The sequence below is a fragment of the Charadrius vociferus genome, unplaced genomic scaffold (genome assembly GCF_000708025.1).
Source record: "Charadrius vociferus isolate BGI_N301 unplaced genomic scaffold, ASM70802v2 scaffold800, whole genome shotgun sequence".
Classification (NCBI taxonomy): Eukaryota; Metazoa; Chordata; class Aves; order Charadriiformes; family Charadriidae; genus Charadrius; species Charadrius vociferus.
Window position 1 is genome coordinate 404,705 of NW_009646525.1, and position 23,497 is coordinate 428,201.

A 23,497-nucleotide genomic window follows, 5' to 3' on the forward strand; every position below is an offset into this window, starting at 1 on the left:
CAGGAATGCAGCGAAGCCCCTATCCCTGAGGAAGAGTCTTCTTGGGCTGCTTTAAAGTTAGCTGCAGCATCCCACAGCGATGCTATTTGATGCTTATAGTTATTTGATGCTTATATAGCAGGTAGCTCTCTGGTTTGGTTTTGTGTGTGGTGTTTGTTGTTTTTTTTTTTTTCTCTCCCCACCTTTTTTGTATCTCTGTAAAAATGCTTTGGTCCCTTTTCAACTTGAGTTTAGAGTCTAGTTTCCTAAAAGGAAAACTTATGATAGGTTTATACAACTGAAAGGAACCATACAAATGAGAATGATAATCAGGGGTTATGCTTTGCATGAGCTTCTGTGTGAGGCTTTCAAGATCTGCACTTACAAATTGGTTTGCTCTTTGTGTTGTTTAGCTGGTTAGAGTGGTTGTTCTGTTGAAAAGGAAAAGTCTTTTTCTGTGAAAATACAGCATTACTGTAAAGAAACTGCTGCAATTATTGTTGGAGTAAAACTAGATTACATGGTTACACATCATTCCTGAACAGATGGAAGTCTGAATACTGTAAGAATACAAAACAATCAGGAAAAACTACACATGCATCACCGTAAACAAGGACAGAAGATTTTCTGTAGACTATCAACTCCCATAACTGGTAACTTTCCCTTTCTTAACAGCCAGAACTGTATAGAGGAGTCCATTCTCCTTAAACCTCTGAGAAGGAGTTGTCAGCTCTGTGATCTAGTTTGTCTGTCCTCTTCCAAATATTGTAGTTTGTAGTCAGATTCAGTGGCTTGGTTTGTCATTGTATGGAAAATGTTTGTCATTGCATTGGTGTCCTTAATGATTTTTAAGCTATAAATTACTTGTGTGTACCAGCAGAAAATAATTTTCAAGGAAACGTTAAAATTTTATTCCAAGTCATCGTGGTGTCTTGAGTATCTTCTAGGAGTTAAATACTGTGAACAGGTCCTCTTGCATATAGTTCTGACATACGTGGTTTCTTTTTTTCCTCCCAATGGGGAAGGGGAAAGTAGGTCTTGGTAGGAATTGGGGTATAGTTATGAATTTTATGTTACAAGCTAGAGGGCTGTTAAAGGAGTGTTCCACTGACCCCTGTGTGAGGTGACAGATCTGGCTGGAGGCCAGCAACGTTGTAATACTGTGTGCCCCTTATAAAACTGGCTCGCTTTAAATAGAGTAGCATAGAGGCCAAGTGAAGGTAATCTGAAAGCTTGTTCTGGTTTCTTTGGGTTTGGGGAGGGTTTTTTGTTCTTTGAATACCTTGATATTACCATGGTAACTTTAGTGGTTGATTAATCGTAGCCCAGCTTCTTGTCCTTTAAGAGTAGCACACAAATCTTCACGCCTGGCATTGGCTGATCAAAGCATCATCTTCCTATTGTGGAATGGGGCTGGAGTCTTGGCTTAGTAGAGTGGAGCACCAGCGTTTGCTCACTTGTTTTCTCCAGCCCTGGAGGATACAGGTTGCTCAGCAAGCCAATGCCAGCTGAGTTCCTTTACTGGTCACAGGATACATCCCTGGCATGGGAGGCACAGCTGAGCCTTCTGAGCAATATGCAGGTCTTGAGCTGGCTAGCCCTGCTCTAGATGAATAAAAGCGAATAGTCCTTTTGGATGTTAAAAGCTTCCAAAAATAGTTACAAAGTCTCAGCTAAATTTAATACGGCTAGACTGTCAATGGAAAGGATTAGAACATTTGGGATTTGCACCAGTTAGCGTTTAAAAAGAATAAAATCCTCTTCCTCGTATCTGCTACTTCTGTAAGAAGAATAGTGGAGATCTGACACTGATTGAAGTTAAAATGTGAGTGGACTTCACTGTACCAGTAACTTTTATTACTGTAAGGGGAATAGTCGTTGCTCAGGTGGGAGATGCATAGGTGAAGGTTGAGGGAAGGAGTGACTGTAGTCTGTATTGCTTTTGAGACTCCCAACAGTTCATTAATCCTGTTGCATGAGGTCCTGTTCTACTCTTTCTAATTAAGTAAAATGTCTCCATTTAAGTCCATGGGAGCTTTCTATAGGGAAGAATTAGCACCATATAAAAATAATACTAATCTCCAGTGTTCATTTTGCAGAATGGAATGAAATTTCAGTAGGTTACTACTATCTGAACTTCCCTGTTATACTTCTGCCAAAGTCTTCAGTGTGAGTCCAGTGGACTTCAGCGGGAGTTATATCCTTAGGCTAACACTACAGAAGCTGGTGGTTCTACATTTGTTGAGTCAATAAATATTTTGAATAAAAACTGATTGTTTCAGTAAAATCTTAGTGGGTTTGATTCCTCCCCTGTTCCCCCCCTTTTGGTGTGTGGTGTAGTGTGTAAGTGTTTTGTGGGTTTTCTTGTTTGTTTGTTTTTTGGGTTTTTTCTTAGTAGGAGCAGAGGTGTAATTCCTACAGTTTTTCTGGACCCTTCTAGAAAAACAACTGCAACTTTTCTCACTTTGTTTTTTTTTTTCACAAATTTTCTTAATTCCTGTAGATTAGTTTCCAGGTTTGCACTCAGGACTCAATAATACTTTTAGTTTATAGTGATTATATTTAAAGCTTCTATTTGTAACATTTTGTTTGCTTTATTCTATTTTTAGTCATGTTGTTTGTCATGGCAAGCAGTGTTTAATAAAAAAAAAGTAAAGTTTCCTAGCAATTTCAAGAGATATGTGCCTGTTTCTTGATGTCCCTCAGGGACTCTTTTTAAAAACTCTTAAGGCAGGAAAATGGTCACCAAGGAAATGCCTTATTAGTTTCCATAAAAACAGTGGATAAATCTATCGTGCTTGGTGATATATAAGGCATTGGTCCATTCAAACACTTCATGTGCTCAAGTTGTCTTCATTCAGCAAAATTTCAGCTGAAGTTCTTTGCTCTGTAGGGGTCTAGCATCATAACAAGATGCATATCTCTGCACTTTCAGCTTTGCGCTAAAAAAGCAATGCTTTTTGGTAACAATTTTTGAAATAGAAACTTCAGTAAGCTATTGGTATTTGCCAATGAATATAGTTTTCTACTGGTCTCTGTTAATTTTAATTAGAGGTGTACCATGTCTAAAAATAATGAGGTAACAGAATGAATACTTGGCTCCCACCTGGAAACTACAGAACTTCTGGCTGCAGTATCTACAGGGTTGAACATTGACACAACCTAATCTGTTCCAGGGTGTTTGCTTCATGTTTTGAACAAATTACAAACTCTTGCACCCCTTCACCACAGGAAGATAAATTTGAAATAACTTACGTCAGTGTAAAGTAATGCAAATTGTGCATATGAACTGCACAAAAGAAGTGATAAAGAGATTCCACATAGGGTCTGGAAGGGTAGTGGCTGAGTTGGTTTTCCAAGGGTTAATAGTACTGCACTCTTGGGGTACTCTATTCTGTGTAATGTATTTTCTGACTTGAAAGTTTAGGGTCAAATTCACCAAATTCAGAAATAACATAGGAACACAGATTACATATGGGTGAACTTTATTTCAAGGGGATAAAAGGATGTGGCAAGCGATCTGCATTAGCTGGAGGTTACATGAACTTGGGCACAGGTTTGTTTATGTTTCAGTATCTCAGTCTTCTAAAGGGAACAATCCTGCTACAGACTTTACTAGTGTGGTCCCAGTTAAGATCTTGGTGAATGAATTTAGCATCAATATTTGTGCTGGATGATGCCTTGATGTTACTGTAATATTTTTTTTAATGGTGTTGCCACTTTGAAATTCCATATGACAACTTCTGGTATCGTAAGTATTTGAAAAAATTCCTGATTTGGGAAGAGAGAAGCAAATGTGTAAGTCATTACATTGAACTCATTGCATCTTAAAATTAAGATGAATGTGGTTTACTCTTATGGATGCCTTTCTATGTTTTTTTTTTTTATAATATAAAAGGGACTGTAAGACGTGGGAAGTTAACCTGTTTTGTCAGAAGCTGTGGAAAGGAGCTTTAATATAAATGGGAATATGATCCAGTGATTGTAGTATAGTTACATAAAAGATGACTTTTAATTGGATCTATTTTATATGGCAATCCAGTTCATGGATGACACATGATTTAGAATTAATTGTTTTTGAGGGATTTGAAATGAAAATTCTTTTGTTCTAAATGAGTAATTGGAAAGAGAATATTTTTTGACAGAGGACTGCCTGAAGTGCCAAGTAAATTCAAAGCAGCCACAAAACACTACCAAAACACCTGAGCCTTAAGGTGTTTGATAGACATAATAAAGGATATGTAGTTATGATTTGTTTTCTGTATGTCTGTAACATTATTAATAATACAGAACAAGGTAGGATTTCTAGCTCATGACTGGCTGAAGTTAACTTCTGATATGGTGACTTATTATGAAGTTCATGCAGAGCTGTGAAAACTGAAATTATAATTTCATGAATGCTGTAAGTAGGTTAGTTGCTGAAAAGTTCAATCCTAACTTTTGCTGTCACCTGCCCATTCTCAAACTTGGCCATCACTTTTTCTGGTTTCTACAAATATTTATGCAGCCATGAAGTGTATCATCAGGTCAGTTATCTACCGAACGGACTCAGACTGTTTTCCTTAGGCCTGGTCTTTTCCTTTAACTCAAACAGTTTGTGCCGTTGTGCCATGAATCTGAGCAGGAGATGCTTTCTCCACTACAAAAGGTAGCGTGGGGCCTGTCTCTGTAGGAAGTGACTGGTGTTGGAAGCGAGAAGCCTGAGGTGCGTGGCAGATTATGTTGCATCTTTTGGCAGAAGTGCTAGTTTGTCCGGTCAGAGTCCGAACTTACAGCCCATGGGTTTGAAGTGTGCTAACAAATGTTGTTGATTCAAGTATGTTTGTCCGCTCTGATAATCATTGAGCTCAGGCTCATAGGCAGTTTCAGTTCTCTTGAGGAACGTGTGTGTCTTTTATTAGTGAGATTTCTATTTTAATTGTGGTGCTGTGCTTGATGTCGTGCAGTGCATGGCCCTTGCATAGCAAAGTAAAACTTGTCAAACAATAGTTTTTTCCATACATATGTTCTTAACTATGCAGGTGCCATCTTAAATTGGGCAGGGGAATTGATAATTAGGGCATTGTAATTTTACTTGCTAGTGGAGGGAACACTTACCAGAATTCTGGGTATATCTTAAATATAGAAGAGGCATGTGCATCTACCTACAAGTCTTGAAAAAGAAATGGTCAAAAGGCCCATAAGACAGTGACCTTCTTAAGAAGACTTGGCCAATACCAGAGTCTCACTGAGCAATCTGTCTCAAGAATTGACTGAAAAAAGAAGCAAGCTTTTCTTGTTAAAGAGCTCTAGGAGAGCAAAACTACTGCCCCATAATGTAAAAGTATTTATTAATTTCTAATCTCGGATGGAATTTTGAAGCCAATATATTGTACAATTGCCTGCTATAGTGTATGCTCATTTCCTTATTGCCAACCAAGATAGTTAAAAATCTGAAATTGATCATTGTAACTTAAAATCCTGTTCTGTTTTATTGCTTGTCATAGTGGTTTTCCTTAATGCTTAACTTTAAAAGCTTCCTTTCCTATCTAGTACCTTATAATATGGCACTACCAGGAGAAAAAAAATAATTAAGAGTTTAGCGAAGAAAACTAGACTTTTCAGACTTCTGTCTATATTGAGATTCTTTACTTCTTTTCATGCTCTAATAGCTTTGTTATGCATTGAGAAACAGAATGTATGAAATCTGTTAGTTGCCCTGAAGTTATCTTGAACATTACTATCATACTTTCCAGTGAAAGTGAAGCTTGTTTGTTAGTCTAAAAAGTACAGTTTAAGAGATCATCTAATATAAATAGGGATGTGTATAGAAAACAAACCAGTGTACTGTATTGCCTCTCTTGCTCTACTTTGACTCCAAGTTCTATTCAACCAGCAGATTCCTGTTTCATTATATCCTACAGCATTCTTGTAGATCTTAAACTTCACTACACAGTTCCATTTAATCTCCCCTCTTCTCGCTAGAATGCTTATTGAGCGCTAATTCATAATCCGAATTCCTACAACTTTAGGGTATCAGCTTGTGTCATCTTTATCCTCTTGAGTCTGTTGTGTAAAGCTGGCTTTGAAACATCCCTCTCTGCTGAGTGGACTCTTCCAGCTTCAGGCTTGTGGGGGAAGAAGGGTTTTACCCAGTGTGGCTGTAAAATAGTCAGTATCTTCACTGCAAGTACTTTGCCTGTTGTGAATGAAATATTCATACTCACTGGCAAAAGTCTGCTCTGCCATGTAAATTATATTTTGTAACATACTGGGCTTGAGGTTTATTTTCATAAACCAAAAAGCAATGAATCTTATCCTGACACAGGCTAGACATAACGGCAAACACATTTAGAGCTGATTGTATTTGGAGTAGATGATCTATTAATATTTTCTGCTAGAGTGGTGATACATTCTGAATTTAAGTTTCTTCCCCAGTGTTCACTGCTATTAGCATTTCTTTATAGTACTTACCTGGGAATGTTTACGCTGAAATGTACAGTAATACTAGTCTTAAGTGAGTTGGTTCAAATATCAGAGGCAATATTGCTGTGATAATGAGTTCCTACTACACTAATGTATACTGTTGGAGTTGTAGCCGCTCCTCTGTCATTTGTTCAGGCTTTTTTTCAGTTAGAATTAAATTCCTAAACTGAAATTAGTTGGAGATAGCTGTGCTAATATCAGACTGAGTTGGCAAGAATACTAGTGTGTATTTGATGGTCTAAAAACCTGTCCTCAGGTTGACACAGTAAAAAAGTAATTGGCCTGAGGCTTTCATACTACACCTGTTTCCTTACAGCACTACATCCTTGTTTGTTTTAAACCCCTCCCTCACAAATTACATGCATAGAGTACAGGACTAGGAAACTATTCTGTTTTTAGCTGTGTAACGTATTTTAGTACCTGGAAAAGGAGGACAGTTAAGATCCCGTGACCTACCAGCTCTCTGCAGATCATTATATGCACTATGAGTGGTATTGCTGTACAACATTTACCTCTGGACAAGGTCCTGAATTGTCTTGGTCTGACCTTGTGGTTTGGACTGGATGACTTCTGCAGGCCCTTTCCAACCTTAGTTGTCCTGACTAACGCTGGCTAATAAGTCTGTCTCTATCATATGATTTCAGAGTGATAAATGTGGACTCAGTGCTCCAATATAATACTTTTGAGCATGACTTAAACTTGTTTTTTTTGTTGACTTCTGTCGTTAGCCCCGAGTCTTCAGCAGTAACAATTACTGACATTTCCGTAACATAAGGTTACGGCACGATGTGCTCTGTCATCAGCCAGACGTCATTTCAGAGCACCAGCAGAAACAAGGTTATATGAAAGGCACCAGCATGGCAAATTATCTCCATAATTCAACTTTGCTTTACTGAGGTTAAGTGTAATAAGCCCATAGGGTTTAATTTTGGACACTAGTCCTAAATGGTGTATTTGAACTAATATTTACAACTATTTATAGAGAATAGCAAGTACACAATAGAGCAAGGGCAAATCTGAAACAGATGAGCACGCTGTATTTATGTAACTCTCTCCTTATGTTATGAGGAGAAAGCAGCCAATGATTGCGTATTGTTATTGAAAGAAACAAAAATGTAAGGAAATTAATTATTTCTCTGCATAGCTTCTAGTCAGCTTCCTGGACCTCTGTAGAGGTTGATGTGTAATACACCTGTACGAAGGACTGATAAATACCTGAATTTATATTAACACACTGATAATTAATTGGACCTCTACTTACTCCTCTTGGCTGGTATGAAGCTTACTCTTGTATCAACAGTAGGGATACTGTTTTGATGTATTGGCTTGTTACTTCTGTGTGTCTTAAAAGTATCTTTCTATTCTGATGGATTTGGGGTAAAGGCTTCAAAGTCAGCAGGATTTTCCTAAAAGGTGGTGAGGTTCACCTCTTGAGTCCATTCTTCCCTTAGCTTTTTTTATTTGCTTCCTAATGTGGTTAAGATGCAAAGAAAGAAATTGCTAATGGGCATGGAGAAACAGTGTATGTTCTGTCCTTAAACTGTAGAAAAAATTGGCTTTATTCTTTGTAGTAGTGATGTGTCTTAGTTGTATTGGTTTTTCAGTGATTTGGTGTTCATGCTATATTTCAACAGGAACTTTCTTTTTTCTTTTTTTTTTGCTTTTCCTTTAAGTTGATGCCTGGTATAATTTTCAAAATTATTTTCATGTTTTTTTTCTTGCCTAGTGCATTACGCTTTCTCTTGAATCTGACTGCAAGCTCAGAAGCACCAGCCTGCCTTACCAGTAACAAACATGGCTCTCAAACCCAAATACAACACGGTATTTTCTTTTAGGGCACGAGGCACTTAAATAATGCCTTGCTTCTGGTTGTGTTCAGCAGCTTGTGCTGATATGGTTAGGTCTTCTCTCTGCAAACAAATAAAACTAAAGCAAAGTCGTGGTGCCCTGTTTCAGATGTCAATTGTTGCCTTAAAATAGTGTGAAATATACATTCTACAAACTAAGCCCCCAAACTAAGAATTTCTGAGTTAACTTGTGTATGTTGATGTTTTTGAAAGTGTAGTATAACTGTGTCTCTCTTCTCTGTGCTGCCAGGAATGAGGGAAGACTCATACTTCTTTGGAATGCGAGGCCTTGGTCACTATGGCTGCTTCCCGGAAGACGGAGGACAGTTCTTACTTTACTCTATAAATGGAGACAACGATTTAAAGAGGTGTTTTGCAGAGGAAGATTTTCATGAAATAATTGACTTCAACGATCTCCCAAATTCTCTCTTTGCTTGTAATGTTCACCAGTCTGTGTTTGAAGATGAGGACAGTAAGGTACAGTGCCAGTTTCCATATTTTCAATGTAAGAGAAACATATGCCTTATGTTTGTGTTTATTGCAGTTTCAATGAAACAGAAATAGCTTAATCTGTCTTGTACAAAGAAACTGGATCACAAATATGACTTCTTTCTAAGGTGACAACAACACTCTGCCATGATGTTTATTTCAAGAGCTTAAAAGACGTTTTGTCAACTACAGTAAACAAAAATGTTTTTCTTTTTGTTCAGATCTGCAGAATACTGAAATGTGGGTACATGTCTTCATAGCAGCCATAGTTGCAGTCATGATCGAGGTGGCCAAGTTAAACGTGTGAAAGTTTCTCTCACTTGCTGATCACGTACCACTGTGATGGGAGGCTGCCTTTCTTGTATTTTCTCATAGAACCATTTAGGTTGGAAAAGACATTTAAGATTGAGTCCAGCCATCAACCTAACACTGTCAAGTCCACCACTAAACCATATCCCTAAGCACCATGTCTATATGTCTTTTAAATAATAAATGTACGGGGATAGTGATTCCACGTGGGCCTTCCCTGGGCAGCCTGTTCCAACACTTGACAACCCTTTCAGTGAAAAAATTTTTCTTAATATCCAATCTAAACCTCCCCTGGTGCAACTTGAGGTCACTTTCTGTTGTCCTATTCCTTGTTACTTAGGAGAAGAGACTGACACCCACCTCTCTACAACCTCCTTTCAGGAAATTACAGAGGGTGATAAGGTCTCAAATGTTTTAAGTTATCTGAAATCTTATATTTTTCCAAACAAAATAATATGAATGATAGTGAGAACAAAGACAAGAGGAACTGCACAACATTTTTTTTTAACTCTGCAATTACTCTAAAACAGAATGTTGAAAACAACATTCTCCTAAAATTAAAAAAATAAAAAATTAACTTTTGCAGGAAGTGTTTAGTTCCTGTTTCTTAGCCTAATATTCTTCCTGATGGAGATGTCAGGAATATAAAACTGATAGCTTGGGGCTTTAGTGTCTGATTAGATTAGTCTTGGCTAAGTGTTATAGGCACATATGAGGCTAATTGAGTGTCTTGTCCAGAATTTTCAATTCAGAAACAAGCTGGCGGTGGTAAAGTAGGCTTTGGCTGGAACTGGCTGATGAGGTATTCAGATAAAACTACAGATTCACTGGGACCAAAGCTGGCCAGGCTGGATGAACGGTCTTTAGTGGGGAAATTACCAAATGAAAGAGAAATGAAAGAAGGCTTGTAAGGTTACAGGCTTCCTGTTAAAGGTACTGAAAGTGCTATCTGTTGAGGCTGTACAAGTAGAATTGTTTGGGTTTAATTTTTTAGACACCTTTGTTTTCCATAATGATGTCTTGTGTATATTTGAGTACTACAAGTTGAAAGAAAATAGAAGTTCATACCACAGCACTAAACAAAATGGTCATACTTATAAATAAAAAAATCCTATACTCTAAATTGCAATCTTGAAATACAGTGCACCATTTTATTGTATTTAAGTCCTTTTGCTAACAAGCATCTTGCATTTACGTTGTGCCATTTTGTGGAATTTTATAACCATCTGGTAAAGAACTTCACTAAAGTTGAAGGGGTCTGAAAGTCCAGTTTTAAAGGCAGAAAACAGAAGCCTGCCTGGAGCTAGACAATCTCTCTTCATCCTGCAGAGTTTCTATCCCCACTTGCTTCTGAACTTTCCCTCTTGAAAGCTGTATTCTAGGATTTAGCTGATGGCTTAGAAAATGGAATGGGTGATTATGTAAGTATGTGGGATAGCAATCCCCAAAGACTTGCAGGACTTAAGGATGATTCTTAAGAACAGCAGCTGGGTTGTGGAGGTGGGTATTCTGTTCCATGTGCATGTCTGTAAACTATCTGTCAATGACATGGATTGAACAGCTCTGTTTGCAGGTAAGTAGTTACTCCCCTAAGTCTATTTAACTTAGATGGGATTACCTTCAGATTTCTCATTCAATCCAAGAACCTGGGGAGCAGATTATGATTTTTATTATTCCTGTAGAATATGTACTTGTGTTCCTAGTTGATTAATACTTGTAATCCTTTCCATTATTAACTCTTGCTGCAGGGTAAGAGTTCATGAATTCAATAAAAAGTATTGTCCAGTTACTAAGCAAAGTTTAAAATCTCACACAGTCACAATAAATGCTGCAAACAATCATATCTTCAATTATATACTGATCCAGTGTATGTGTAGTGGTACAGTAAACTTTTTAAAGAACATACTACAGTAATGGTTATATCTACAGTAGTTTCATTGTGTTATCCATTCTGCAGAAAGTAAAGTTTTTTGCAGTGTATCTTTGACTCTTACTTCTGACCTATACTTTTAGGAGGAAAATGGAGGTATGATTGGTTTGGAAGCTACAAGTTAGCTAGTAAAGAAAGCCACAGAAACCTGTCATTGTAAATGGTGGTTTCGATTTGGTGTGTGAACGTGCTGCATAAATAATATTTAAATATATAAACTTCTGAGTGGCTCTGGCATGCAACAGTATTAATGTAAAGAATTCATGCTGACAGCTTTAAAGGTATGTTACCTGAAGTGTGTAAGAGGCTGAACTGTCAAGTTCAAACTTCTAACACACAAATATCTAAGCAATATACTCACTAAAGATAGGCTTTAAAAGCAAATGCCTTAAAAATTTGTGGGTTTAATTTGAAGGCATATAACTACTTTGTACTAGATATAGGGTAAATTCTGGTTTGTGCTTGAGCACAGGCTTCCAGCAACCCCGAGGGAACGCTTAGCTGCGCATACACCTGCACTGTGGACAAGCTGATTTCCTTTGTCTGTTCTTACTGCATCCTGTATCAGATATACCCTTTCACCAACATCATGTGGCTGTACAGCACTTCTTAGAAAGGATTCTGTGTTGCCTACCAAGAGTGGTGATGGCATCTGCAGGGAGCCCGAGTTTGGACCGTCATTTTCTGAAGATGAGGAGTTCTTGCAGCTGAAGGCCATGTCCTTTACAGATGAAGAAGCTGTGTCGGGCCAGGCTTGAGTTTTCTCCTGGCTCGCACTCTAAGGTCTCAACATAGAGCGAGTCTGAAGACTTGCTGGCCCTGGGATCTGAAGACTAGTGTTGCCATCTGGCTTAAAGGAAGCTGCTCAGGAGTGACTGCCTGATCTTAAACACTGGCAGAAGAAAGGAGGAATATAGATTAGTACTAGCTATATGTATCTGATTTTGGTACAGTAACAGAGCAGCTGGTAAAAAAAAAAAGAAAATTTCCCTACCTTTCAGACCTGTGTTCTTGGAAAGAAATCTCTGCTTGGGTCAGGAGAATGCCCTGGATAGCTGGGTTGATAATACAGGCGTTTAAGGATTTGCACAGGATGGCTTAGCAACTTCAATGAACTAATAGCTTGCTACAACTGAAGGGAGGTGATTTTGCTTATCTCTACTACTGTTATGGACGGCCTGCTCCTTTGTACAAAAAAATCAAGTTTTACCTTCTTAATGTGGCTAGAAAATACTGAGGTGTTTAGCTTTTAAGGAGGAACAAAGGCATGGAAAAGTAGATTATCCAACAGACCTGTTGCAAAGCTGGGATCACATTCAGCTGTATCGCCATCATGGTCCTGTGTTCTGATCATTTGTTTTGGCATATAACCTGTTAATGGTAGGGGCAGATTTTTGGGTGGGTTTTTTGCGTATACAGCACTGACTTTCAGTACTTAAAGGGGGCTTATAAGAAAGATGGGGACAAACTTTTTAGCAGGGCGTATTACAATAGGACAAGGGGTAATGGCTTTAAACTAAAAGGCGATAGATCTAGACTAGATAGAAGGAAGATATTTTTTTTTTTTTCTTACAATAAGGGTGGTGAAACACTGGACCAGGTTGCCCAGAGAGGTGGTAGATGCCCCATCCCTGTAAACATTCCAGGTCAGGTTGGCTGGTGCTCTGAGCAACCCGACCTAGTTGAAGATGTCACTGCTCATTGTAAGGACCTTTAAAGGTCCCTTCCAAGCCAAACCAGGCTATGATTCTGTGACTTGCTTGGGTCATGGAAGTCTTCCTATAAAGAAGCAAAAAATAAAATTACCCTTAAACCCTGGGATTTGCCACATGTCTCTTGGAAAAACTGATGGGACTACTGACGTGAGCAAGATATGGCAAAATTGAGATTTATTTTTGGCTGATAGTGTGACTGAATGGGAGGTGCTGCTCCTTTTATCTTTGCTGATAAAGAAATTGTGGTGTCTGAGCCAAAGGACAGGACTCTGATTACTCCTAAGGGTGGATATGTGTGTGTTTCAACAGTTAATTGCTACCTATAGTCCTGAGGCTTTCCGACTAGTAACCCTTTTGTTGCGCTTTTGTTATGCGTGTATCACTGTTTTGTAAAACCATCTTTTCTCTAATGTGACTGTAATTTCCTTCAGGCAGAAACTGGTAAGCACATTGTCAAAGTGAAGCAGATATCTTTGTCTTTTAAGATGGTTTCTTCAGATGCTGTAATGCCTCAGGAGATGCTTACACAAAACTGTCACTATTAGAATATGCTTACATGAGGTAAGGATGTGTTTCTTCAAGCTATTTAGAAGCTGTATGCTCTTCTTTTTTCTACTGTGTTGCTTCAAATTCGAAGGGGCCCCTATTAAACTTGATGGTTTTATTTCAGATAAAGAATGATGAATCAGTTTCTGAACGTTTTAGTTATGGTGGAGCTGCCTAGGAAAAGATAGCCAAAGTCCATTAAGTGCCGATGTAATTCAAACCAATAGGAGATTTTATTTCTGCATGAGAAAACACATTGCCCAAATGTGTGTCCAATTCTGGACTTCCTAGTACAAGGAAGACATGGACATACTGCAGAGCCTAGCAAAGGGCCACTAAGATGATGAGGGGACTGGAGCATCTCTCCATGAAGAAAGGCTGAGAGGGCTGGGACTATTCAGCCTGGAGAAGAGAAGGCTCAGGGGGATCTTACCGGTGTGTATTAACACCTGAAGGGAAAATGCAAAGAAGACAGAACCAGGTTCTTTTCAGCGGTGCCCAGTGACAGGACCAGAGGCAATGGGCACAAACTGCAACACAGGAGGTTCCTTCTGAAGATCAGGAAACGCTTTTTTTACTGTGAGAGTGATAGAGCACTGGCATAGGTTGCTCATGGAGCTGATGCAGTCTCCCTCCGCAGAGGTATTCAAAAGTTGTCTGGATGTGGTCCTGGGCAGCTGGCTCTGCTTGAGCAGGGGGTGTTGGACAAGATCATAGGTCCCCTCCAACCTCCACCAGTCTGTAACATTGTGAACATATGTTGAAGTGTATCCCATTCTTCTGATGAGGAGGGTCAGTGTGTAAATGCAATATTGGGGGATGAAGGTGATAATAATAAAAAAAATATGCATTTCCTGAACTGTGAGCTTAATGGAGGCTGGGTGGGAAAGGGAGGAGGAAAGAAGTTGAACTAATAAGTCAATAGAAAAGATAATCCTACTTTAATGGAAGGACCTCATTATGAAAACAGTTACTATTTTCATGAGGGATTCGTTCACATTGCAACTTAATTTACATATATTGGATGACTACTTGCTTTTACTGTAGAAGCCTTCCTGTAGAAGACTTCCTTTGACTTTTTTTAAGATGTGTTATTGAGCTTGGGCCATTAAAAAGACAAGGCTACCTCAGGTGACTGCTGGGATATTTGTCCAAGGATGATGCTTTAAGAGAACTCTGTGGCCTTACTTGGAAAGGCTTTATTTTCTTTGTGCTCTCATTCAGCTTTCTCAACAAAGCACATCTTCATGCTGCTATTTTTATTTTTAAGGTGCAGTAAAAGACACCGTACCATTCAGTGGTCTGCTGTGTTGTCTTTAACTTTTATATGTTAATTCTGGAACTTAAACTTTCTGCTGATGCTTTGACTCTGAAGCATATAATTGAAATGTGTCTGTTCGGTCCTCCTTCTAAACACAGTGGAGCCGGTGTGTCTGCTGCCATGTGTGAAACGTTTCCCTGGTTCCCTTTTCCTACAGGCTAACTCAAGATGCTCCAGGAGGCAGGCGTTGTTTCTGCAGGGGAAGATCTTTTCCTCTTCCCTTCATTTTTAAAAATCTAGATTGTGAAGTCGGAACCTCTTTGGTCATATTACATCACTGAAGCCTCTAGGTGTTGAGTCATCATTATATTTAGAGGGTGGCACACTTCTTTTTAGTCTAATATTAGTATTCAAGCCTGGACTCAGTGGAAGGTCACCCTAGCAAAGATGAAGTCACAGCTCCAAGGCTGGAAAGGAATGCAGGCTTCGTTCTGTCTTCCTGGTACACTTGCTGTTGCTTTGTTTTACTTTCAGTTTTTCTACCTTTTAAGGTTGTTGTCCATTGATACGATAACATTATCAGGAACTGCCACTTGAAGCAGACCGTGCCTTGTGCTGTGGAATCCTTACCTTCTTTCTGTTCTGCTTTGTAAATGGGATGAATGTTATTCCCTGTCATTCTGTTAAAATTGAAGTGTTTCTTTACTATACACTGTATATATGCATCTAGCAAAATAAAAATACAGAGAGTTGCAAAGAAAGGCTGCAGGAGCAGCGTCCTTCAGCACTTCATGAATCATAGCTGCCCTCTAGGAATCCTGTCTTGCACTCTTCCCTGGGTGGTGCTTTACAGACATCTGAGAACTACTTTTTTTGTATGATCATGGAAGCATTAAAATATGGCTATAGGAGGCTGTTCTTGCTCTGAGAAGTACTCTGTCTAAAAAATTTATTTTCCATGGCATTTATATTTTATTCTGTAACTCATTTCAAATACTTTCTCTGAACCATATCAGTGCAATACAGTTATTTCAGCTGAAAATACCTATGAACTTCCATGCTCTGCATCTGAGATCTCATCTGATTTCTGGAGTGATAATCCCAACTTTTTGAGCCTGATTATATAAGTACTCTCTACAACCTAAAAGAGCTGTTGATACTTGGCATTTATAAACCTACCTTAGTTTGCTTTCTATGGTATGGCTGTCAGACCTTGTTAGTCAACTGTGTATTGACACGTGGCATGGGATGCTGGTGTAACAGATCTTCTATATAACTGTTATTTCCGTGCTTTACTCGCAAGTCAGTTGTGAGTTATGATAAGGAGCTCAGATAACAAAACCAGTCACTTCATGAAGTCAGACATACTGTATTGTATGAACTATCTAAAGATGCCTGGTGTTAAAAGCTCCAAAGCATATGAGTGTCTAGAGCTCCCTAGGACTGAGAACCACAGTAACAGTAGGGTGCTCAGGTTTTACTGGAGAAAGGGCATAGTGAAGTTAACCTTCATTGGTGTTTGGATCTATTTTGTGTTCATTCTGGTTTTAGGGAAGAAAATTAATTAATTTTGATGTGTGTCATTTGCACTTTCAGAGTTTTAATACATATACATAAGGAGTTTATTTAAGGTTACTCTTGTTGCTGTTAACATGACAACTTGCTGAGGGTACTAAAGGCAGCTCATGCATTTATATATGTATATAGGGGCTGACACTAATTTTCTCTGAGGTGATCTGCAGAATTTCTAATGGAACTGTAAGGAGTCATTAGTCTGGTTTAGGCATTCCTTCTGTCTTCCCTCATAAGTGTTTCTGGCTGTTACTGAAAGGCTTCTGCATTTCTACTGTCTTTCTGGGAAAATGGATAAGCTTTGTGATTTGATAGCCTTCAAAGAGACACCAAGGGCATCCTGAGATTGGGCAGTTGTAACAGTATGATGAATTTGAATCTGTGCATATGCCTACTTCATTCCATGCAAGTAGAAGGTATACTCGGCCACGATTATCCTCTTGGCATCTGGTAATTACCATGCTCCAAATATTCAATCAGTGTTCAATTCCTGCTCTGAAAATGTGGTGTTGGTGTGGTGTGTGGTGTTTTTTTTTTTAAATAAAAAACTTCAACCAAAAAAAAGTAACTAGTATTTCTGGGTCTGAAACTCTGTCTGTAACGTGGATGCTGTCTAATAATTTATGCAAAACTTGGAGTTATTTTCCCATCCATGCACAGGGTGCATGGTAGCACAAACGTCCTTGTTTCGATGGGAGAACGTGCCTGGCAAAAGACCAACTGGGTTAAAGGTAGGCCTGTATTTGTTGCAGCTGAAATTTGGAGTAGTGCTTCAAAGCATCTAACTATACTAGTTGTTTGTAAATTACAAAAATAAACTGATTAATGTTCTTTCCAGAACACACAAGACAGCAGTTACTGTCTGCTTTTTAAATTTGGAAACGTACTTTTCTTAAGAGCAACTATGGAAAAATTCTTGTAGTATTGGCTTTCTGTGTCATGCTCCACTCTGCAGTCTAAAGGGAACGTGTTATCTCAAGAAACCAGGATGGGTGGAAAATCTTTGCTGAGAAAGGACTGTTCAGGGCAAGTACTTCAATATTATTTTTTTTTGGTACAGGAATATCTTTTTCTTATTGGTTCTGCTAAAATGTACAGAGTTTTGAATAATGAGATGTCTTAACAAAGGTGTAGGTAAATCCATGCCAAGGTTTGTCAGGACCTTCTGTTGTGGCATGAGAAAACATAGGCTCTGGGAGCCAGAGGGAATTGCAAGGTCTTATCTGTAAGTCAGTAAAGAATCGTTCTGTTAATTACTCCTTTCCCTAGCACAATGGACTTTGCAGTTGTCTGTCTTCAGTAAAAGGTTGAACTAAATTCCTGAACTCAAATGCCTTTCGATCTTTGAGGAAGCTGAGATCTGGCCTGGCACACTGAGGCTAGCGTGCCTTTCCTCTGAATTAGCTACCAGTGCTAGCTGGGAAGCGGAGTTCAGCCAGGGACTTAAGCTCATGGAGAAGTTTTGTTGGTGGTGTTTTTTTGCCTTCTGATTATCCTGCTTGAAAATATTTGAGAGTTTGACTGCATGTACGTGGAATACTGAATCTTTTTTTTTTTTTTTCCCAGGATGATAGCAGAGTATGTTGCCTCCTGGGATGATAAGCAAGAGAACTTAGCAGCAATCTCTCCATGCAATTTTATACCACTTCCTGTTTACCCAGTTTGAGAGGGTTTGATGTATTGTCATTGGTGATACTTGCTATTCTTGACCAGTGTTACTCCTGGGTTTTTTTGGCTTTTTTTCTTGTCTGGCAGTCTAAGGTGTGGTATGTTTTTTGTAAAGCAATATAAAGCCAAGAAGATAAGACACCAGGTCACGCTTGGAATAAACCACAACAATGACTTCTACAGGAGCTTCCTTGCATCTAATTGAAACTTTAGTGTTGGCATAGTGCATATTAAAGCAAGAAGTTAACTCTTCTGGTGTCTTCTGACACAAGCAAGAGCTATGTCTTTCAAAGGAAAAAAACCTGTCTTTCAGTAGTTTATAGAAAAGTCTCTGGTTTGTTCCACTAGATAGATCTTATCAGCCAGTATCTGCTAATAATCAAACACAGTCTTGCCCTTCCCCCTTCAGCAAACTGTCATTCTGAAGTCAACAAAAATACTGTTTTTCTAGCTGATAGTAATCAAAAAGTGCAGTAAAGCCATTCTAATGTCATTAGGGCAGCAGCTGTTCCTTATTTTAATAACATCAGAGGTCCTAATCCATCCACAAGTTCTGATATCAGTTTTCTGGCCCAAGGAAAAGCCTTCTGAATGAAGGTCAGCCTTCGTTACCAATGCATAAAAACATTTCATTTACAGAAGCTACAATCTGGCTTTATCGCATTCAAACCAGTAAATTTACAACTCTACCAGTTATTGAAGGGATTTTCTCAAATGTTTCATACAAAATATATGTTAAGAACACTGCACCAGAGTTTCATGTAATTAATAAATCAAATCATGCTTAATAGAGGCAGGAAAAAAATTAATGCTTGAAAGGGAATGCAGTCTTGGAAAATGAGGGAAACTGGAAGGTGGTTTGAGGTAAGAGTGGAGAAGAGAGAGACAGCAGGCTGTGGCATTGGTTAAGACAAATTCTGCAAATTCTCATAAAGGTGAGAGATCATACTCAGAGTTGAATCAAGGTGAAATGAATTATCAATTATTTTTGTGTGTTTGAAAACATGTTTTCTTCTGTGCCAGATAAATTCATGCTTCTTTGCGGTTGATGGAAGTTTTAGCATTTGTAGCAGTAGTGCAAAGGTTTCTCGACGGTTGTGTTCTCAGATCCAATCCTCAGGCAACAGATCTGCTGATTAACTATACCATTCTGTCAGCTGAGGATTTTGTTCAAATTCTTGGTTTCCTGTGTAGTGCAAGTGTAGGAATGGTTTTAAAAATAATGTCTTGTACTACTTTTATTGTCTTGCTTTAATGTGATTACCTTTAACTGTAGGTCCTTTGCTCTAATTTGATTGCATTTTATGGACACTTTAACCTGCTTAAATTAGATGACTTTTGTACTGTGCTTTGAAACTTAATACAGAAGCAGAGGCATTGCAGATATGGTAGATGTAATGTGTATGTCTCAGAGGGATAAGAGAAACCTTTTCCGTGTGATAGAGACCAATGAGCTGGAAGTTAAGATGACAGTAGGATGGGAAAAAGAAATTACAGTATCTCTGGCAAGAGAGTAATGAAGGCATCTATTACACTGCAGCAGGGCGAATTCAAATCAGTACGTGTTGTCTTTAATTGGTTTTGCAGTTAGTCCAAAAAGCATGAAGACATTGTAAGACTGCTGCATGCAGTCACTTAGCAATTTTGCATTTAATGGTATTGGAGTTAGTATTGGGGAGAAATCAAATAGTTTCATCCCTGTGTTTTCAGGGTTTAGCTGTCCCACAAGGGAAGAACAAAACTGATAACTCTGTAAGATGCTGAGAACACGAGGTACCAGCCCCTGGTTGAGTGGGGCCTCAGTAACAGACTGGAGTGCACTGTGGGGCTGACTTCTCTAAAAGCCATGATAAAAGTCAAGCAATGCACATCTCTTCTGTTCTTATTCTTCATGATTCTTCTGAATGGTGGTTGTATATCTATTTCTCAAGATACTTCTTGTTGAAACCTTTGGGTGTGGGTGTTTTTTTTGTTTAACAGCTGGAGTCCGTGGTTGAAAATAGAGCCAGTTCACTCAGGCTGAAATACCACCAATATTGAAGTGAAAGGAATAGGTATTTCACATGGCTGAAATTGTGTTGCATTGAGCCACAGGGCTATCTAGATCAGCCTTCTGACAGTTTGGAAACTAGAGGTTCTTTTATTTGATTTTTTTTTTTTTTTTTCCCCTTCAGTTGCTGGGACAGGGCCACATACAGCCTAAGAGCACTGGTACAGCACAGGCCCTGATCCAGAGGCTAGCTCCTATGCCATATCAAACATCTATATTAGAAAGTTTACTTTATTTTGACAGTGGTTGCTTTCACTTTCTTGCCTTTGCAAAGCTTTTGGGTGAATTCTCCCAAGAATGTCTGTTTAACAAGCAAAGAGAAAATTCAGGTTATGTAATGAAATGTACTTAAATTAAGTACATTTAAGTACACCTCTGCCCTGGTGAGACCGCATCTGGAGTACTGCGTCCAGTTCTGGGCTCCCCAGTTCAAGACAGACAGGGAACTGCTGGAGAGGGTCCAGCAAAGGGCAACAAAGATGATTAGGGGACTGGAGCACCTTTCTTATGAGGAAAGGCTGAGGGACTTGGGTCTCTTTAGTCTAGAGAAAAGAAGATTGAGGGGGGATCTTATTAATACAAATACTTAAAGGGAGGATGCCAGGGGGATGGGAGCAGTCTTTTTTCAGTGGCGCCCAGTGATAGGACGAGGGGTAATGGGCATAAACTTGAACATAGGAAGTTCCATCTTAACATGAGAAGGAACTTCTTTACTTTGAGGGTAGTGGAGCACTGGAACAGGCTGTCCAGAGAGGTTGTGGAGTCTCCCACTCTGGAGACATTCAAAACCCGCCTGGACGCTGTCCTGTGTAACGTGCTGTAGGTGACCCTGCTCTGGCAGGAGGGTTGGACTAGATGATCTCCAGAGGTCCCTTCCAACCCTAACAATTCTGTGAATTCTGTAATAACTTCTAAACCCACTCTGTTCTTCTCTGCTAGTGAACCTAGTCCTCTGAATAAATGTGTGTGGCTATTTCTCACCATCTGACTTCAGGGTTTTGGTCACGGACATTTCCCAATTTCTTTAAAGTCTGCCGCTGTCAGCAGCAACTGCAGAAATACATCACAGAACAGTATTGCTGCCCTTCCGTCCTGTGACCTTCTGCAAATCCCCTTATCTTTTGTATCTATAACTACAAATCTTCCTTGCTACTATAACCAGTTCATTTCAGGTGTTTCTTTAAACATAGTGTCCAGTATATATGCTCTGTAATACAGCTTCTGATACGAGCATTTCTTTAGCAGTTAGAGGGAGAAACACATAGCACAAATGGTACAGGACTGTTTCTTAGGAAGATGATCCGTCTTCCTTTTTTATATTCCACTTTCAAATGGTTTAAATAGTAAAGCTTATACCTTTTAATAAGCATTTCCAAAATAAATAGTTTTATTCATTATTGTCTCTATCACCCTTCCAGTTTTGAAACTGCAGTTTTTCTGTCTTCCTGCTGTTTTATGTCCTACATACAGCAGATGCAGTGTGTCCTGTGTATGTATTTAAATTTTTTGTGGAGGTTACTGTCACTGAAGCATAGTTCGGACTATCTATTAAAAACCCTATTGCACTTTAGTCTTTCTGTTGATCTAAAATATAGGATCAGATTGACATTATGTAGTGACAATGAAAAAACAAGCATTTAAATTAGCTTGTCCAAACAACGTACCTGCATCTCATGTGTTTAGTTCAGGTCTAAGAATTAAATCCTTATCTGATATTTGTCAGAGTCTTAAACCAGAAGGACATGGATGTATGCCTTATCAATACCTCTACTAAATACACTACAAAATAAGATGAGATTTTTCTGAAATTCGTATCTTCCATTCCCAGTACAATCCTGTGTTTTTCCAGCCCATTCTTTGTCCTTTTTTTTTTTTTTTTCTTCTCCCTGTTAGTAGATCCTACACAGATCTGCCCTTTGAGAATTGAAATGGACCACCAACTACTCTCTGGTAGTCTATCTGAAGGGTGGTGGGTGGAGTCTGAACACAAACATTAACACACTCTGGAGTCTCAGAAAATGCTTTGTAAGCTAAAAGTCATGTGAGGACAGTGACTGTTTTAGGATTTTGTGTGTTTTGTATATACTGCAAATATGTGGTATACTGTTTCTGGATAGGCTGATCTCATTGAAATATTTGGTACCTGCTTTGCTTTTTCTTCTACTTCTGCGTTAGTAGTTAAGGTCCTCTCTAACTTACTTTGCTTTTGAAGGACCTTCGGCTATCTTTTATCCGTGTTCTTGTAGCGTATCATCTGCTATTAACCCCAGACATATAAAACACAGGTTGTGTTGGTATTCTGTGATACTGATTTTTAGGAAAACTTTAGATTCTTATTAATGCCTTCTGAGTGTTTCAGCTTTCAGATTTACCTGAATCAACATCTATATGTGGGTTGGGTTTGGTTTGTGTGTGGGTTTTTTGTTTTTGTTTTTTTCTTGATGTCATTTCTTAGGTGTCTGTAGGGTTGGGTGAAGGAGAGTGGTTGAAACTGGGATTCTCACACAGATGCATCGCTTCTGAAAACTGGATAAAAACACCAATATTGTGGAATTTGAGATTAAATTTACCAAAGTGAAAGGCACTTTCACTTCTTTCTGATCTCTCCTTGCACCTAATAATCATGCAGCAAGTCACCTTGATAGTCAAGACAAACTTAATTTGTATCCATTTAGACTGTTTACACTGTATAAGGGAAAATCCTGGCTGGTTCAGAAAAATACCCCACACTTTCTGTGAATAATCCAATGTGTGTGAATTAAAGGTCATCAGAATGTGTGTGCTTGGGTTGTATCAAGTACCATGGGTGCCATCTGCTGACTCCTTCACGTACCACATAGCTCTTCAGCTGTGGGAAGATAACATATGTTAAGGAAGGTAGTTATAAATACCCAGCCACTCAAATATTTGTAAAATAATTTTTAATCCTTGCTGGTTTTGTGCAATATGAATAGCAGTGTTCACCCTAAGTGCATTTGAGTTCTATTTCAGCCCTGCAAAATAGTTATACAGAGTAGTTACTGTTACTATCGGTGTTATTTTGCAGTGTTTTTGCTTAGAGTGAACTTAAATCTTATTTTGTAGTGTATTGCAGCTCATAGTCTGAACTCAGCTTCTAGCCATGTGTCGTTCTTCAGGGGTCGGTACTGGGACCTGTACTGTTCAACATCTTTGTCGCAGACATGGACAGTGGGGTCGAGCGCACCCTCAGCAAGTTTGCCAATGATACCAAACTGTTTGGTGAGGTAGACACGCTGGAGGGGAGGGATGCCATCCAGAGGGACCTGGACAGGATGGAGAGGTGGGCCCAAGCCAACCTCATGCAGTTCAACAAGGCCAAGTGCAAGGTCCTACGTCTGGGTCAGGGCAATCCCAAGCACCAATACAGGCTTGGTGGGGAATGGCTGGAGAGAACCCCTGAGGAGAAGGACCTGGGTGTGCTGACTGACCAGAAGCTCAGCATGAGCCAGCAATGTGCAATTGCAGCCCAGGCAGCCAACCGTATCCTGGGCTGCATCAAAAGAAGTGTGGCCAGCAGGTCAAGGGAGGTGATTCTGCCCCTCTACTCCACTCTTGTGAGACCCCACCTGGAGTACTGCGTCCAGCTCTGGAGTCCCCGACATAAGAAGGACATGGACCTGCTGGAGCGTGTCCAGAGGAGAGCCA

At 39.2% G+C, this 23,497-nt stretch overlaps 1 protein-coding gene across 1 annotated transcript in view; it reads left to right on the forward strand.

Moving 5' to 3' along the window:
- The first annotated feature begins 8,543 nt into the window (after window positions 1–8,543).
- Window positions 8,544–23,497, forward strand: part of RCAN2 (regulator of calcineurin 2) — an 81,583-nt gene continuing 66,629 nt past the window's right edge. The window contains exon 1 of the mRNA XM_009885437.1: window positions 8,544–8,768. Within this exon, the coding sequence (XP_009883739.1) occupies window positions 8,544–8,768 (225 nt within the window). The remainder of the gene's footprint in view (window positions 8,769–23,497) is intronic.